General features: G+C 37.6%; 1 protein-coding gene across 4 annotated transcripts in view; it reads left to right on the top strand.

Annotated features, from left to right (window-relative positions):
- Positions 1 to 19507, top strand: part of SLC44A1 (solute carrier family 44 member 1) — a 191811-nt gene that overhangs the window by 111649 nt on the left and 60655 nt on the right. For all 4 annotated transcript variants that reach the window (XM_037798696.1, XM_037798697.1, XM_037798695.1 and 1 more), the window contains exons 6-13: positions 110 to 279; positions 2250 to 2339; positions 6196 to 6335; positions 7604 to 7790; positions 8709 to 8874; positions 9590 to 9746; positions 10450 to 10533; positions 19056 to 19193. In XM_037798696.1, coding sequence (XP_037654624.1) covers positions 110 to 279; positions 2250 to 2339; positions 6196 to 6335; positions 7604 to 7790; positions 8709 to 8874; positions 9590 to 9746; positions 10450 to 10533; positions 19056 to 19193 — 1132 coding nt within the window. The remainder of the gene's footprint in view (positions 1 to 109; positions 280 to 2249; positions 2340 to 6195; positions 6336 to 7603; positions 7791 to 8708; positions 8875 to 9589; positions 9747 to 10449; positions 10534 to 19055; positions 19194 to 19507) is intronic.

The following is a 19507-nucleotide window of genomic DNA, read 5'->3' as shown; positions in this document are numbered from 1 at the left end:
AGGGTGGACTGTATTGCAGCCATATTCACCTTTCATTTGTGTGTTTGATGTGGCATTTATATTACGTAGGAGTAATTTTTTTTCTGATTTTTTTTTCTTGTGTCACCAGTGCACCTATCCCATTCTTCCATCGCTGTGCTCCTGTGAACATTTCCTGCTATGCCAAGTTTGCAGAGGCCCTGATCACCTTTGTCAGTGACAATAGTGTCTTACACAGGCTGATTAGTGGCGTAATGACCAGCAAAGAAATTATATTGGGACTTTGCTTGTTATCACTAGGTAATTGTTTTTCTCATTATTAGCTATTGCATAGTACTGGAGTAGAAGACTGTTCTGTCTTTAGCCAAGATATGAGTACAACTGGGGCTACTTGTAAAATGTTTAACTTCCCATATCCAAAATAAGTGTTTCAGATTATATATAGTTATAAAGATATATATATATTTATATATATACATCTGAAACTCATTTCTCTTCTTTTTCTTTCATTGGTGAAAACTGGATGTTCTCCCAAACTTTGGTAACTAACTACCTTTACTGAAACTACCTTTAATATGGTAGCGGAAGGGCTTCTTTTAATGAGTCAACAGCCCTCTGGTTTTACTTATGATTCTAAAAGGCATATTTGCTTATAAAAGAGGCTACATACCCTCTTATACATTCCCATCTAAGAACATAGATTTCTCTTAGAGTACCTCTGAAACATATAATTTTTTTTTCATTGCTACAGTTCATAACATCACTGTATTGCTGGGAAAATTAGGAAATCTCCACTTGTTAGCAGTTGAGTTTTCTGGTCAGCAAATAGTTAATAAAATAAAGTTTCATTTTCAAAATGTAAATTCCCTCTATTATCCTAAAACTATATGTAGCCATTTCAGAGTTTATTATCCAGTGGCTTCTTTGTTGGGAAATATAAACTGTCCTAGGGCCAAACACTTATTTCATTATATATATAAAGTAAAATTAGTATTTTTGACTGTTAAGAGTAATTATAGTCATTGACAAGATACAAGCTGTATATCCGTCCTTCCTCTCATTAGAGAGTATTTTCTTTTTACTTAGGTAGTACTTGACTCAATTGAAATAATGCTGTCCATATGAAAATCTAATTCTGTGATATTTGAAAGGCTCCCATCTGTTTTTGGTTCCTGTACATTTATTGCAAAAGTGAGTATCTTAATAATGTTACCTAGATACAGATCCCAAGCATTTATTTGGCTTTGCAAATGGCCCAAAGAAACTCAACAACGAGACAAGCTTTATATAAAAATTACTTGGTTTCTGAAATAGTCGAATACTTTTACCAAGAAAAGAAAAAGCCAAACCTTAAAATTAGTGATGATAATATTGTTAGGCCATTGGTATTCCATTATTTTATTAGAATGATTCTCTTTTGAGTCTTAAGAAATAATATAAACCCAGACTTTTTTCATTTGTTTGCAAAATGGTCATTTAGATAATTAAAGATGAACAAATTACGATTTCAGAAATATATGTTCCCGTGCAAGGAGAACATTCCCCCTCTCCCCTTTCTTTTTATTTGAGATATTTACTCAAGATTTTAACACATTGGGATTTAGCTTGGGAAGGGCAGAGGAGTTGACTTTTGGAGGAAGGCTTCTCAACGGAGCCCTGGCCCCAGTTGAGAAATGAAGTCAGAGGAATTTTGGGGTCAGTGGATTTCAGGATATTATCCCATAGTGTCAGACCATCCCTTGGAGTTCTAGAAGAGAAACAACCAGAAGAAGCTAAAATGCCCTCTAGCCTGTTGACTGGCTGAAAGAGAAGTTGCTCTTGAAACCCCTAGATGACTCAAGGAAGTGTAGTGCCTAATTTACCTGATGTCTGTCTTCATGTGGTATTTTTCTTTTCACCAACATGACATGTCATTATCTATACTTTGTATGTTGGCATGTATGTTTGCATGAGAGTCCTGTCGTCTTCCCGTGGTGAATTCACAACAGTCCTGTACTGTTTTTGAGTCACCATGTGCATTTGTATGTGTACTTCTCAGTCATTTATAAACCTGCACAGTTAGGTGTCTTTGGGTTTGAGTGATGCTATTCAAGTGGCACAAGTAACAAAGTCAAAATGCACTTTCCTTTTTTACTTAAATTGTGGTCATGAACTAGTCAATAGCAACCAATTGTTTCTCTGAGGGAGGGGGGCATTTGAAAAAGTTTCTCTTTTATTTTCCTGTGTTTTCAAATAATATTCTGCATGTTCTCTATTTATCTTCCCTGCAGTTCTATCCATGATTTTGATGGTGATAATCAGGTATATATCAAGAATACTCGTATGGATCTTAACAATTCTGGTCATACTGGGTTCACTTGGTAAGCTGCTTATTTCCTGTTTCTTAGTCATTAGAATTGAGAGTTGAATGCTATTTCAGCACTATCTCCATTCAGAACTGCTTTGGTTATTTTCAATAACTTCCCTCTTGTAAGGCTTGTGAATTAATTTATAAGCTCTAAAAAGACTGGTAAGTGGATTACATTGGAGTTAGTTCTCTGGGATAGCTAATAAAATGGGAAGGTCATTGGCCTTTTGGGGTGAAGAGCCCAAGAGAAAAGAAAGCAGTTGAGCTCTGTTTTGCCTCTTGTTCTTTAATTTTCACTTGATTCGTCCACCAGCCTAGCAGGTGAATGGACCCTTTCCTTTTATCTTGTACTTTTTAAAGGCCTGAATCAGTCATTGTGAGGTGTTGAAGTTCTTTCTGGTTGAAAAGTGTCCCTGGCGTGATGATTGTGCATGCGCGTGTGTGTAAGCGTGTTTAAATTTTAATTACTTATTCTATTCACATTCTATTTTGTTTCCTCTTTTTACTTTCTTGTTTGTAATGAAACTGGATTTTTTGTGTTTTGTTTAAATAATTTTCCTCCCCACTTATAAATTTGATACTTACTCATGATAGAAAATAGAAATATAAAGAAGAAAATAAAACTATTATTTTCACATATTTGTCTTCTCTCTAAGACATTTGTTTACCTTTGTCTTAGACAGTTTCAAGATTATATTTACTTCCCTCCCCTTAGTTTACCAGTTAGCGTTAAACTCCAGAGCTTTTTCCTCTGTATATGTACGGGTATATGTATATGTCTGTATATAATATAATTAAATTTTTTTAACCCAAAGTGAAACTCTTTAGTAGGGGAATTTATACTATTTACATTTAGAATCCTAACTGGTATATTGGTCTTACTGCTGTCATGTGTTTTAGATTTTGCTTAAATTTATTCTTTCTTATTTTGCTTTCCCTATACTTGCTACATGGACTATATTTTCTCTGGTTTATTTTCACCTTGCTTTGAATGGTATCAATTATAGTTTTATTTCTACAGTTGGAAACCTATACATTATCAGAAAACATTCTTTATAATTCTAGATAATTGAAGGCTGAAATTAAATCGTATATGTTGAGTTTTCCCCTACCTCCTTTAAATTTTGCATAAACTTTCCTTCATTTCTTCCCCTATGCCCTTCTGCCCACTTTCTTTTTAGCCTTTTTAAAATAATCTGAGCTTTTTTCCCCAGGTTATTAATAAAATTAAAATATTATTTTAACATATTATATCTTCTTTTTAAAGAATTTTATCTTTGCCTAAAATATTTCATAATTATATTTACACTTAAATATATCTGTTTCCTATGACTGGTTTTAGTGAGAACTACTGATCCTTTTTTCACAAAACTTTATATGTAAATTCTTAATTTTATTTCATCTTCATATTGACTGGAATGTGAATTCAAGTAACTTGTTCATGAAGGACTTATGGGTGGTGTATTTTCTCAACTCTTGCTTATCTAAAACTGTCTTTGCCTTTACGTGTATATATTGAGTTCATTGGATATAAAATTCTTGAGGCATAATATGTACCCTTCTGTCTATACTTTTTCTCAGAGAAGTCAGAGATCAAGAGTCTGAATTTGTTGCTTTGCCAGTAATCTGTTTCACCTACTGAAATGTTCATATAATTTTTTTGTTTATCCTTAAAATTAAAATTTTTTTTCTGATTCTGAATCTTAAGTTTGCCTATGGCTTTTTTTTTTTTTTTTTTTTTTTTAAGGCTCTTTTTCACTTTTTCAACTCGAGAGAGTTTTCTTTATTTTTGTGTTTGATTATCATTTCTGTTCCACTGGTTTTCTTCTTGAGCTCATCACTGTTCATTCTTCCTGCCATCTTCCAAATTATCATTTTAATCTTCCTATCATTTTCCTTTACATGCTTGGAGAGCTCTTGAAGTTTATCTTCTATGTTGTTGGTTCAGTTCTCCTTACTACCAGTTCTATCCTTGACTGCCTACACTAAGGACCTTAATTTTGCTACTCCAATTTCATTTTTCATTTCACCTTGTAGCCTTTATATCTAATTCTGTGTGAAACTGGGCAAATTTTATAGTAAATCTAAATTTGAATCCCAGCTCTGCCACTTACTAGGAAAGTGGCATGTTACTTAACCTTTCTAGATTTCAATTTTTTTCATTTGCAAAGTGGGGCTAATAATAATCACTTAATGGTGGTGGTGTGATTAAATTAGGTCTCATGTATAAAGTGCTTAGTCCAGTTCCGGGCACAAATTTAAAAGCTTAATATATGCTACCTATTGTGACTGTTCTGAACTTTTTCCTCAAGGTCATCATTATTATCTCATTATATCTTCCTTGAACTTCTGCCTTTCTCTCATTATAACTTCTTATTCCTGTTTGTAGAGAAGATATTTTCTGCCAGTTTTTGAGGATATTAAACAATGTTCTTGTCCCTACAAGATTTTGAAATGGAAGCATTGCCCCTTGCTCTGAAATATTTTTTATAGATTCCTTTATGGTTTGCTTGTTTACCCGTGTTCAACAGAAGTAAAATTCATACTCAGTCTTTGCCAACAGATAGGGCATGGAATTTCCCTTTGATTCCATCCACTGTTTACTTGAGTGCAGATGGGGCTTGGGTTTATGTACATGGATCTTAGCCCAGTTTCTTATCTCCTGGGTATTCATCTCTTCTGCCTACACCCTCTCCCCTCCATGAATCTTCCATTTCCTTGCCGTGGCAGACAAGCCCTTCCCTGCGCTCTGGTCCCCAGCTTCCCCTCTGCCCACATCTCCCACCACCTTTCCCCTTTGTTCACTGCTGTAGCACAAAGGCCTCCTTCTTTCCCTCTTGCCAGGCATGTTCCTACCTCAGCGTCTTCCAACTTGCTGTTACTTCTTGCCTGGAACACTTTTTCCTTGGGTAATTTCATGGATTCCTCTCTTTCTTTGAATCTCTTTCTCAAATATCAGCTTACCAGTGAGGTCTTGCTTACCTGGCTTCTATAAAATGCAAACTTTTCCCAACCCCAGCACTTTCTATCCCTCTTACCAGGTGATCTATTTTCTTAGACTTAGTATACTGCATATTTACTTGTTTCCTTGGTTTTTGTTTCCACATTACTATATAACTCTGTGATGCTGTTTTGTTCACTGCTGTGTCCCCAGCACCAAGGACAGTAAGTGGTAGACACTCAAAATGCTTGCTGAATGATTTGAATGAATGGGTCCAGTGCCGCTCTCTTAGACGTCTGCTTCCCTCTCCAGACTGGGTCTCTGAATCTCTGAGCCAGTGTTGGAGATGAATCTCCTATCCCCAGAGCCTACCACTATTAGAGATTGCTTGTCTTTGCTCCTACGTTTGGTGGGAACTACTCTTTGACCTTCATTTATTCATTCAATGAATATTGAATCAACTGCATGACTCTGCATCAGCACTAGACACTCACCTAGTATAACAGAGAAGATCTTGCCTTCCTCGAGCTTCATGGCTGATTTCTGTGACCCTTACTCGGTGCTGATAACCACCCCAACTTAAACAGACACTGAGGCGCTTTCTTTCTGACCAATTCCTCTCAGGAGTCTGAAAACAGTATCTGTTTTTTGCTGGCCCTCTCTCAGCTCCAGAGTCCATAATAAATACCGTTGAAGGAAGTAGATTTGATATGCTGAAGGATTTATAAGTGCCTAATGTGGAAGATGGGAGTGGAGTCATCAGAGCACCCCTTAATGCTGGCCAAGAGCTCCCAGCCATCTCCCTTCCAAATGGACAGTCACTGCATAAGTCCCATGAAGATGTGTAGGAAGGGTCCAGAAAATTGAGGATGTATGTTACACATTTTCCTGTACTAATTACTGCAAAATCAATTGTTTTTGTCTCCAGGTGGCACAGGCGTTCTGTGGTGGCTGTATGCAAGGCAAAGAAAGTCTCCCAAAGAAACAGTTATTCCTGAACAGCTTCAGGTAGCTGAAGACAATCTCCGGGCCCTCCTCATCTATGCCATTTCAGCTACAGTGTTCACTGTGAGTGGAGGCTGGGGTGTATCTTCCAATTTTGTGTTTTTATTTTCAGGAGATCATTGATGGAGCAGAAACTCACTTCTAGGTTTTGCATTCTTAACCCTGATCACCATTTAAAAAAAAAAAAAAAAAAATCTCTGTGTTGTAGTATAGAAAGCACTAAAAAGTCTTCAGAAGGCTTCCCTAATTGATGAGTGCTATTTGATGCAACACATTGTTCTCTTCAGCCTGCTTTTTGTGGGAGGATTTTTCACCTACAATATTCGTTTACAGTCTATGACCATGTGCTTACACAAACATATATCTTATTGTCATAATAAAACACAAGTACTTTAAAAAAATCAATTACTTTTACTGTAGAAAAGTATGTTGAGAAACAGGCCACTTCCTTCCTTTTAGTTGTTCACTAATTGTTTATTGGCCCATATTTTCCTTCAAACTTTCCTTTCAACAATGTGTATTATTTCAGAAATGTAGATGAGATCCACTGTTTACCCATTATACAGTAAAATTAATAAATAATGTGAATAATTTCATACTCATCTCTTTGGTTCATCTTCTCTGAAAAAGGAAAGAAAAATCTAATCTACTTCAAGGAGCACTCCTAAGCTTTTTATTGAATATTAGAAAGAAAAAATAAAGCCAGCTACATAAAACCACTGATGCCAAAAAATATTTATTTGTTAGCTAGTTTCTGCAGGTATTTAGTAATCATCTTTTAAGTACAATTCATGCCTTGGGGGAGTGGGGGAGGGAAGGAAGAAGTAACAAGAAGTAACAAAGGGCAAATCGGGGTATAGATCCCACTTGTAAGGAGCTCTTGGTCCAGAAGGGAAGATGAGGCACACGTAAATACTTCCTGTGCTTTTGTGGTGATAGCATGGGTCCTCTCCCCTATTTTTCAGGGTGACAAGCATGTGTCTATTTAAATAAAGCAAGGGTATCATCCAGACTGACTGTTAGTCATAAAGAACATATTTTCCTTCCTAATGGAAGAAAATGAAGGGAAAGGGAGAATTATTCTAGGGTTTGTTAATAAATTGAGAAATCCTTTTATGTTTAATCTTAAAGGATACTCGGTAACCATAATACACAGTTGAAATAAGAGCGGCAAGAGAGGTATGGACCGATCAAGTATTGAGATTTTGAGAATGAGACTTCCAGGTTTGGGAATGAAGAGTTACGTTAAAAATTTCCACCCTTGTTCAGCTTTTGTTTTTACTGCTTAATAGAGTCACTGGAACCGTGTGCACCCCTCTCTCTCTGCACAGGTTATCTTGTTCCTGATCATGTTGGTGATGCGAAAACGCGTTGCTCTCACCATCGCCTTGTTCCACGTGGCTGGCAAGGTCTTCATTCACTTGCCTCTCCTGGTGTTCCAGCCCTTTTGGACTTTCTTGGCTCTTGTCCTGTTTTGGGCGTACTGGATCATGACACTTCTTTTTCTCGGCACGACTGGTAAGAAGATGTGTTGCTTCTTTCTCCTGGTGATAAATATGACTTGCATTAAAATATTTTAAAATGTTAGATACATAGAATTCTTCAAACATTGGTTGACCATGGTGCAGTAACCACCAGAACTAGCTGTGGATATGGCTCTTGAATAATCCATTCCCTAGTCATGATTTTTGGGTCATCCTAATGATGGGAGTCTAGACCAGATCAGGCCTGGAATTCCGTCCTAGTTTTGAGATGGTTGTGGGTTGGAAGTAAGCTCCTGTACGGACTCAGACGTTTGGATCCATGCGAAGATGAACTCATGAATGCAGTTCCACTGTGGACTGGCCTCAAAGCACGGCTACAGCCAAAGATCAACTTACTTCCTTGGAGTTTCTGGATTGGAAATGACCAAATCTAGCAGGAGTGCCTATTGAGCCATACTCGATAGCAAAGATTAGCCTAGATGTAATTAATAGTGAAGAATAGCATAAGGGTAGTAAATCTGTATGTGATTTCTCTGGCCAGTCACTACACAGTCATCAAATATAATATTAATTTCTGTGTTTTGCTGTAATGATTAAGATCTATAATAACTGGATAAGTAATAGGCCTAAGAAAAGTAAGGTGTTTAAAAAAATCATGCCTAATAACCTAAGTAACTGAGAATATGGTAAGCGCTATATTCAAATACAACAACTTTTAAAAGCCTTAAATGATGCCTATAAGGAGTTCAGAATGTTTTGTTATACAGTGTTTAACTTCACAACTTTTTTTCAAGTGATAATTATGTTTGTTCCTTAATAAATAATACTATGATCGTGAAGTTCGGAGTGGGAGGTGGAGGATCTATTATTGGAAATTAATCTCCTATATTTCATAGCTATATTTCTTGGTTTATACATTGTGTACTTCTTTCCTTCTCTGATATTTTCCTAGGCAGTGCTGTTCAGAATGACCAAGGCTTTGTGGAATTCAGAGTTTCTGGGCCTTTGCAATACATGTGGTGGTATCACATAGTGGGCCTCATTTGGATCAGTGAGTTCATTCTAGCATGTCAGCAGATGACGGTGGCGGGAGCCGTGGTAACATACTATTTTACTAGGTGAGAATTTGTACTTGTCAGAAAACTCAAGTTCATCCAAGTGATTAATTATATAGACAGTGTGGAGGGGAAGGGAATGGGACTGAGGTTGGGAAGAGCCTCATTTCTTTATAAATAGTTGATAATTCTGGGAGGTTGTTATTTTGTTCCTTACTCGTTTCTATAACTTTCTCCAGCAGGTCATGATGAAACTTAAATTATATGTAGCAGAAGGATGAATTTTGTAGTAGTTTGTTATATGGTACTTTTGCTTTATGTATAAGTCCTTCAGAGAACACAAAGCTTTTTAATTTGTTTGGATCAGAACAAGTATTGAGAGTCCCCTTTCCTGGTTGCAGAGCTGAGTTTAACACTGTTGATCTCACAGCTTCCTATTCTAATTAGGTCTAGATAGAGCATCTTTTGGAATTCTGTTTTGATTGTACAGTTAGTGCCATAAGTATTCACTAATAAGAGCTTTCAAAGCAAAGTTTTATTTAACTTAAAGTATTAGAGTAAAAGAGCCCCATGAAAATACCATAGAGCAATGAAACAATTTTATATGTTAAATTTGTAGTGTCTGTATTAGCTGTGTATGACTTTGTCATTTTGTCATAAAGCTAGAGTAAGAATAATGAATTGATTTTTCACTCAATTAGACTCTAAACCAATGCTGTGTTTCCAACCTTTTGATCTTGGCTCTGTTTTAATAATCTTTCGGTTATTTTTTAAATAGGGATAAAAGGAATTTGCCATTTACACCTATTTTGGCATCAGTGAATCGCCTTATTCGTTATCATCTTGGTACTGTGGCAAAAGGATCTTTTATTATCACATTAGTCAAAATCCCACGAATGATCCTGATGTACATTCACAGTCAGCTCAAAGGAAAGGTAAGGGGGAAATGCTTTCTCTGACTTCCTGTGGGTACATTCCAGACCTTAGTTCTGTATGTAGTAAAGCACCACCAACGTCAAGTCCAGAGCTGCAGATGTTTCAGTCACAGTCTTCACAAATTGGAGTCCATTGCTTCCCCCATCTTCCACTCACACACCCCCTCAGCTCTGGCAAAATCCATCACATCACTGGGGACCAAAACGTCCTGTGCTTTGCTTCTTTCCTTGCGCTGCCTCACTCACCTTCCTCCTTAGAGCCTTGTCCCTGTCCTTGACTGAAAATAACATGCATTTGGACGTGGCTCAAATGCCCACCTCTTCCTAGAAACCTTTCCTGATTCTTCCATCTCCCAAAGGATGCTGTCTCTCTGCTCTGCACTCCCACAGCCTTTGGAATCCATATCATATTCCGGTTCCAATCTGTTTTATTAGCATTCTGTTCCTCCTACTAGATTGTAAGCTCCTTGTTAGTCTTATGTATCTCACTTTATGTTATATGCAATGGGTACTACTTAAATGTTGAATTGATTAAAATTAATTCAGCTAGTATGTTCTGAGTGAGGAGAAAAGGGGCAGGGGTGGAGGCTTTGAAGTGTAGTTATGATTTTTAAAATTCTTGTATTTTTTTTAAATATTTGTAATACTATATAATGGTTTGATTCTTTGCTTTTTAATGATTCCGATTTTTCTCCCTTTTCAGGAAAATGCTTGTGCTCGATGTGTGCTGAAATCTTGTATTTGTTGCCTTTGGTGTCTTGAGAAGTGCCTAAATTATTTAAATCAGGTAAAATGTTTTAAAAATATATCTAATGTTTAGTTTCAAAAACAATTTCATTGTGTCTTCTCCCAAGGTAAAATAATTGAGCTTACTTGAAAGATGCTGTTTTTCTTGTGGTGTCGTAGATTGTGCCGTGATCAAGTCTGTCTATTCACAGTCATTTTTTTTTTTTAGTCAACATATGTTCTTACCACAGCTCATTATTATATTAACCTTAATTTTAATAAACTAATAAAAAACCATTAGTGTTCCTCTTTCAGGAAAGACATCCTTTATCCCTTACTTCCTATCCTTTCATCTTTGATTTTCATATAAATCTGTCTGCTCTAGCCATCGTTCTTTCTTTTAAATGCTATTTGAAAGCTTCAGTTTCATGAAAGGCTATTGTGACATTTATTCCTTCTTTGTTGCTGTTAACCATTATGCAGAACTAGTTTGCTCTCTATGTTCATTACTTTTTTGGTTCACCTGCTAAAATCTCTATTTGCCTGGGAAATATTATCAAAGGACATACTATTTCTAAAGTCAAACGAAGGAATTGAGACTTACTGAGATAAAAGTTCTCAGAGCAATAGGCACGTCCTCTGCTTTCCTTTAGCAGCATGCAGGACTCTTCCCATCTTTTCCCTTTCTTGTTTACAACTTTTCTCCATTCCCTGAAAATATTTCTAATGTACCAATGTCCTCATTTAATAGATCAAAAACCAAAACTGATTTTCTCCCCTTTTACCTTGAACCGATTGAAGAGTAGAATCACACTTTCCATCCCTCCAGCAGAGTCAAAGGATGTCAGTCATTCTGTGGCCATTGGATTGAACATACCTGGGGTTTGCTTGGTTGGGATTATCTGGTTAATATGAGAAGTAGGTATGACATTTCATTAGCAAAATATATTCTTATAGGTCATACACTCTATGGATATACAAGTGTTTGGAGGGCCATTGTTTAAAAGACTGGCTTCCTTCCACTCCCCAAGTCCTGCTAAGTCTTAACGATTCTGCCTGACCATCAGCTTCTACAAAAAGCCCTCCTTCGTCACCGTGGCCTCTCTGCTGAGCTTCTACAGCACGAGCTTTTACCACTGTCAAAACACTGAGCCTGCTCTGTTGAAATTGTCTGTTTACTTCATGTCCTCACTGTCAGACTTTTAGCTCCTTTGAGACAGAGATCTTAATTAGACAGAAATTAGCACAGTGCCTGGTATACCATAGGTGGTCTTAAATATTTCCTGAACATATTATTAATTAATCAGTGAACATTTGGATTCTAAAAGACTGACAGGGTGATATAAAACTTTAAGTAAGAATCTCAGAAAAGGAGATGTGCAATTATACTGAAAGAAGAAAACAAACCATAGGATGTCAAGATGGTCAGTCAGCTGGGTTAAAAATCCAAGGCTTCCAGCATATCTCAAGGTAAACATTGGTCAGCAGTTTAGCTCTGCAGATCTGGGATGTATATATAATTTGCATATTGTTCTTTGTTGCACAGGTTTTATCCAGTTTATACCTTCATTATGTGTAGGTGGTGTCTAGTATTTGAGAGAAGCCTTAAAGTTCACACAAAGTAATAAATTGAATGTGTAGAAGAGGTTTAAGGAAATGTGATTCCTTAAGAGAAGGACTGAACGCATACTTCTGTTCTGTTTGAGAACATGAAATAATACAACTTCGACTCCATCACCAGCGTGCTTCCTGTCTCCTGTGCTCATGGGGAAGGCTCCATGTGAAATGAGGGCAAACATATTGAAGATATTAGAAAACTTCCTGTCATGAGAAGTCGAGCAATAGGCTCAGTTGCCAGAGGAATTTTTTAAACCTCCTTCCTGTGAGATGTTTCAGAGCTAGGTGGGCCCTTGTGTATTTGAAGTATTTGTGATGACGGGAGAGGATCATGGCAATGTTGAACAGACCTCAGAACCCTTTTCTAAAATTCTAAAAAACAGTCAGGTATAAGAACAGGATCTGCTGGTGCAGGGAGGGCCATTTGCTCCAGGGCTGTTGCACACAGTCGACAGTTCTTAGTGTAGTGCTCTGCAGGAGGTCAGGCCATAGCTGGCCCCGTTTTGTCTCCATTATCAACCATTACTTTCTGTAAATGAAGTTGGCTTTTTCCAGTTACATGGGATTGAGCCCCACGCTCTTATGGCCTTGTTGGAGAAGGTACAGTGGGTAATTGGGGGAATGTAGAGTGGAGAGAACCTAGATGTTGAAGCCGCACTTGTGTTTCAATCCCAACAGTGTCACTCTTTGGCAAGTTCAGTGAAACCTTTGGGCCTTGGTTTCCTTCTTAAGCAGGTGGAAAAACATATACCTATCCTTAGAGGCTTTGAGTAAAGATCAAATACAAAATAGGTAAATTAACTCTTAGATGGTCTGGCTCTCGGCAGACACCAAGTAAATGTTGTTATCACCTCCCCACCCCCAATCTTTATGACCTACATTCTCAATCTTTTACTCTTGAGATAAGAGAGCTGAGGCAAAGATAATCTTAAAAAATCATTCTAAAGATAAGTCTGTTTTCTCTAAAAATAAAAGTAATGTAAGTACTGAAGAAAGAAGAGTTTCAAAGCATCACCCAGAATCTCATCTTCCTAATGCAACAGCATCTATCATTCAGATACTTAATTGGCTTTGGAAAAAAAAGGCATGTAATATTTCATTTCAGTGTGATAATGTCTGATAATCTATACACCTTATCTGTAAAATGGGAATAATAATGGTGTTTTGTTTTAAGAGAGTTGTAAGGATGAAGAGATATGGTGTCACAGTACTGTGAGCACATGCTTTGAGAACAGCCAGTTCTCGGTGAGTCGCAGCTCTTCTGTGACAGTATCCACAATTGGTTTCTTTTTAATCCTTCTTAATGTGCAGTGGTTTTAATTTTTCTGTTGTCGGGTCTTTGTCTTCCTTCTATGTGTTCTTACTTGACTTGTGCTTAGAAAGGTTATCCCCACCACAGGTTCAAATAACTATTCTTTCATATTTTCTTATACACCTTTTGAGGTTTTTAAAATACTTAACCCTTTTGTTTGTCTGGAATTTAACCAGTTGTCCCAGGACCAGTCAGTGAATAATCTATCCTTTCTCCTTCTGTGAAATGCCAACTTCATCATTAAGTAAATTCTTATATATCATATTCGAGTCTGTTTCGGTCCTTTCTTCTCAGTACCATTGATGTGTCTATTTTTATACCAATACTATAAGACTTATTATGTTATTATATATCTTAAATATTTTATAATGCATAAGGTATGCAAATCCTGCTCATTCTTATTTTTCAAAGATTTCTTGTCTATATCACCTGTTTATTTTTCCAAATTAGCTTTAGAGTTTTCTGTAGAGTATATAACACCAATTATAATGGCAACTAACATTTCTTGAACAACTAAAGTGCCTCACACTTTACATGCACTATCTCCCACTTACAGTTCTATTTTGTCTCATACTCTTTGGAAGACGGTTAAAGATGAGTTGGTTCATATCACTTTGGACTTGTTTTCCTCCTATCCTTCCTTTTGCTGCTCCTCCTGGGATCAGCATGCAACCGGAAGTCAAAAGCCTTGAAATCAAACTCAGACACCTGTGGGGTCAGTTGAGGTAACACAAATGAGTGAAGCAGGCAGGGTCAAAGGTGACAGCAAGTCGGGGGGACTGTGGGAAACTGGAGAGCTAGAGGCCAGTCACTAGTTAGCTCCAGTGGACCGTTGCCTTGTGAGAATTTCTAGACATTTATTCTAGCTCTTTCAATTTTCCAAGAAAAGCCAGAATTCTGGTTATTTACATTTTATCTCTGCTATTAAAATGTTGGCAGCTAGTTTTAAATAACTGCCAGTGAGCCAGAGCAAATATGACAGTGGACCACACATCAGTGGTCCATGGGCCACCAGTTTGTTGCTCTCCTGCTTTAGAGAATTTAGAGGACAAGTAAAGAGGACTGTTGATAGGGAGGTAGAATAAACCAAAGTCATTCTGCAGCACAATATGAAATTACATAAGCCCAAAGTATAGTGTGGAAAACAAAACTGACTTCATAATAGGTCTTTAGATTTTAAAAATAAGCCACTTAGTATATATAGGGTAAGTGCTCCAGTTTTCCAAATAGAATGAGCTGAGAACTGCTCTTTGTTTTTGCAGGTGCTTAATGTAATGTGTTGAAGGTGATATGTATATCTCACAGGATTCACTGTAGGTAGAGAGATTGTTACAACCAGAGTCTGTTTTCTCTGGGTTACTCAAGTCTTGGTTTACTTTGACATCAGTTGGAGACAGTACATTTAAGAATGGAGGGTGTCTGCTCTCTGGTTGATGACTATTAAGATAATAAAGCTTCTCTCTATATGATTTGAATGAGGGTTCTAGAAAACATTCTTTGAGTTCCTACAATATACCTGATACTATACTGAGCACTTTGTATACATTCTTTTTCTCACCACAATTCTAAGGAAGGCATTATTTCTCTTGTTTTATAGATAAGAACCCTGAGACTGGCATTTCTGACTGGTCACATGAACAAGGGGGAGCAGAATTTTACAAATCCGTTTGCTTGCCTCTTTCTGCCATATCACACTGCCTCCCATATATGTATATACACATCTGGCAGAGCATAAAGAAAACAGAAGTATAGTCTATTCTAGAAACTATGCAAACATCTCAGATCCTCCATATTTTGTGCTATAAACTTAGACACATGATGATTTTAAAGAAAACCTATTTAAATAAAGATTTGCAACATACTTTTAATTCTTATGACCCTTAAGAAGTCTAAGAATTTAGAACCAAACTGGATGAAACCAATGGTATGGGCTTGAGCTCCCTCCCTTATTTAATTTATAATGATCCATACATAGTTATATATCCTATTCCCTTTTTCCTACATTGCTGTTAGCTTGCCCCTATTAAATGAGTCATTTGATAAAGATTTTTAAATTTTAAGAAGACTTCTGGGTCCTTAAGTCAAAAAAGGAAAGAAGGTATGAAAACGTGGAAGCTGTGCTCTAGGCAGGTACGCAAGCCACCTGCAAGGTGACTTATGTCTGTCTTCAATGTTTTCTCCACAGGGCCAGTACTTTTTTGGGGGGTCTACCTTGTCCCACAGAAATGCTCCCCAGGGATTATTTGGATCTCTTAAAGAGATTCCTTGGTGGTGGGATCATCCTTTATCTTGCTGTGGGGAATTGAGTTTCAAGCCTATGTCCTCCCTGAGCAGATACTGGTCATGGACTAGATAATTCATCATTGAAGCCTCTCTGAGGGCAGATTAGCTCAAGATAAGGAAGGCTTTCTAGAAGGGGGAAGGGGGGCCTACAGATCTTAACTAAGTAGTTTGCTTTCAGAAAGCTCCCACAGCAGTTATCAGAGAAAGCCACAGAGGGCCCAGAACTTCTTGAGAACCTTGGTGTGAATCCTTTCAGACTAAGAGGTATAGAGGCGGAGGGAAATTTGACTAACCTGCTCTGCTCCATAGCACATTTTTCTTCCTGAAGGGCTCATCTTGACCTTCTTTGCATATCATATGCAGCTCATCTTCCTGCATTGGAAGTAGATGAAAGAGCCTCCAAAATAGGCACCTACTTTCTTTCTCAGGTAGAGTACAGAAGAGTTGCATGGATCTGTAGGAATATTGCCAAGAAGTCTTAATTTCCATGAGCACATCCTACCCTAGAACCAAGGACTGGAGAAAAGGAACCACAACTGCTTTCTAGCTTGTCTACAAATAAATAGGCTTCTGCTCTAAAAGCAGATGGACTCGGGCAGAGCGAGAGAAGAAAGAGGAATGATAATATTTTCAAACAAACTGAAGCTTCTGAAAACTATCGAGGGTAATTAAAAGCTTCTTGGGTTTAGTATGGAAGCATTGGGCCCTCTCCTGGTGTCAGCTGCTGGGATGGTCATGGAGAGAACATGGAGATACGTGGTGCCCTCTTTCTTCTGTCTCCTCTTTCAAGGAAACTCATCTTCAAACAGGAAAGGGGAGAGGAGCGTAGTTAAGAGTGAGTTGTTGTTCCCCATAAGGGAGAAACATAAGACGAGGACTTGGTTGCTGTAAGTTAAATCAGATTTCCTGGATTCTAGGCATTCAGCTGTTTTTGTTTTTTACATCAGGATGCATCTCATGATCAACATACATATTTTTTAAATAATGTAAGGTGTTTTCCTTGAAAAACTGTTATTAAATAACTGATTCATTATTCTCTTGATCATTTCTAAAATAGGGGAAATATGGTATTCATCTTCAAGAGAGTTACATCCCAGGTATATACTGAAGCCATTTGTCAATTGAATTGTTGAACTGAAGAATTGTAGTGAAAGATGCTAAAGGACTGGAAGTTGTAGAGAAAGGTACTAAAAGACTTGAAATGAGCGATTGTGGCTTTAGTTTTCAAAAAAAAGATAAAGTAGTTTCCAGAGATCATAAACCAATGAGGATGATACTGATCCTTGGCAATCCTCTAGCACAGGGGTCAGCAGATTTTTTTTCTGTGACCAATCCGATAGTCAATAGTTTTGGCTTTTCAGGTTATACATTTTCTGCCTCAGCTACTCAACTCTGCCAATTTAGTGAAAGCAGCTACACACAGTATGCAAACAAATTAGCGTGGCTGTGTTCCAATAAAACTTTATCTACAAACGTGGGTGGGAAGCCAGATTTGCTGTAGTTTCACAACCCCTGCTCTAGAATAAAGTGTTAAATGGGTGTGTTTGTGGGTGCTTAGGGCCAGGTGATCTGTTTGAGAATAGGACAGGTTGGGCAGTCCTATTCCATGGGTTTCAGGAGGGTTCTCTCTCACACATGCAAGATCAGAAGTAACTCATTGAAGCTTTTGGCAGAATGTTTCAAAAGAAGCTTTTGTAGAAGGTGAAGAAATGTAGAGCAGAGCAGTTAACTCTTTGGTGCCTGCTGTCTTAACAGATAAGAAGTACTGACAGATGACAACACAAGAGAGCTAGCAGCAAATGAACACTAACAGAAATAATAGCATGATTTCTTTAAACTATTTTATATACTAGCTTTTGAGATAGAGAGAGCTACAAATACAATATAGCAATAAATTCTGATAGTAAATTACCCCAATTTTATGATGGAATTCCATATTTCCAAATCATATTATGTTTTTCAAAGTGCACCATGATTTCCTGCTGCTCCACTATTGAAAAAAGTTTAAGAACCAGAGTTAGTGACCTACCCAGAACTCTTTCCTGTTTTCAGATGTTTTGCATTTTTAATCAATGAATTTAGTCACATAATGGCAAATTAATTTTATGATGGCTCAAACCTTGTCTTCAAACCAGTTTCCTAGTAACTACAAATGGAACATTCCTAAGTTAAAGACTTCCTCTCCTGGGTTCATTGTTTAAAGCTGTATAGACAACACAAAGTAAAGTAACCCCTTACATGGCCAGCAGTTTTCCAGCAATTTCAGCATTTTGGACCCACATAAAATTTCTTAACTCAGCTTTAAACTCAAAATTCCTCAGGACCAAAAGTTTTAGTCCCAAAGTTCGTATTCTTTCCCTTCGTAAGACCCAGAACATATTTGATGTGATAGTATTTTTTACAGTTCCCAGAAAATATCAATGCTATTCTGGCATGTAATATAAAAAAAGAAAAACAATCAGAGTCTGTGACTTGCAGGTCAAAGAAGAAAGAGAGCACGGGGCAGCAGAAGCAGGCATAACTGAATAAAACTTACCAGCTGGACTCTATGTTACAAGGGACAGAGAGCCCAGCTCAGCAAGGCCTGAAAGGAAGGGAGGGAAAAAGAGAAGGGATAAGAATGAGAATATATTAACATTTATTAGCCATTGGAACCAAAAAATCAAGAAATCAAATTTCTCTGCTCTTAGGTACTCTGTGTTGGCCTCACCGTCAGTTTGACACCAGGGCCACTGGCAGCTCAAACGATTCATAATCAGCCCCAAGCCAGAGAATGGGAAAGGGGTGTTTTTTCAGAAGAGATTTGGGGTCCTGCTGCCATGAAGGAGAGGGTATAAAATGCTGGGCAACAAACAGCTGTCTACTGCAAGAGCTGTGAGAAGTGACGGCCAAAAAGAGAGCCGCCAGGCAGGAGAGACTGCAGAGGTTCCAGATAAAATCGCACAGCAATCTGATGCCATTTACTGTAAAAGCACCCAGTGCTTACATGTCTGCAGCTTTTAAAGCATCACTGAGCTGATTTTAATGCATCACTGACGTTCAGAGGGATGAACCTGAGGCACCTCAAAAAGGTTTGATTACTAAGACAGGGAAGAAGTTAAAGGATGTTAGAAAGATTTATGTGTTTCAGTAAGTATCAGTGTTTTTAAAGGACCCAAACCAAGCCAACTGGAAAGGCCTTATTACCATATCAGGTATTTATTTTTAATGTCTTATGTTTCCTTGTGCTCACTCTCAGTGTGTGCCTCATCAAAGCCATAGGTTGAAGTGTGAAATATTTTTAAAAGCTGTGCTCCAACTATGCTTGGTTGATATCATGACAAAGTAAGATTCTGTTTGTTGATGAAAATTCTCTTTTTGCTTCTGTGCAGAATGCATACACAGCCACAGCTATCAACAGCACCAACTTCTGCACCTCGGCGAAGGACGCCTTTGTCATTTTGGTGGAGAATGCTTTGCGAGTGGCTGCCATTAACACAGTGGGGGATTTTATGTTATTCCTAGGCAAGGTAAGGCCATTGTTGAGACATATGGCAATTTTTTTTGCCTGTGTGTATATTTCTTCTTTAATAAAAAAACAAAACAAAACAGACCTACCAGAAAACTAAAAGTAACTTGATAAAGCCCTGATTATGTTTCAGGCACCGTTCTAAGTACTTTATATGTATTGTGCTCATTTAATCTTCATAACAAACTTGTAAGGTAAGTTCTATTCTTAACCTCATTTTACAGATGGGAAACCGAGGCACAGAGAGGTTAAGTAATTTGCCCAAGGTGATACAGCCACATTTTTCAGGTTTCTCCTTACACATTTTGAACTGCA

The sequence above is a fragment of the Choloepus didactylus genome, chromosome 10 (genome assembly GCF_015220235.1).
Source record: "Choloepus didactylus isolate mChoDid1 chromosome 10, mChoDid1.pri, whole genome shotgun sequence".
Classification (NCBI taxonomy): Eukaryota; Metazoa; Chordata; class Mammalia; order Pilosa; family Megalonychidae; genus Choloepus; species Choloepus didactylus.
The sequence above is the reverse complement of the archived record's forward strand: the minus strand, read 5'-3'. Positions and strand labels throughout refer to the sequence as shown.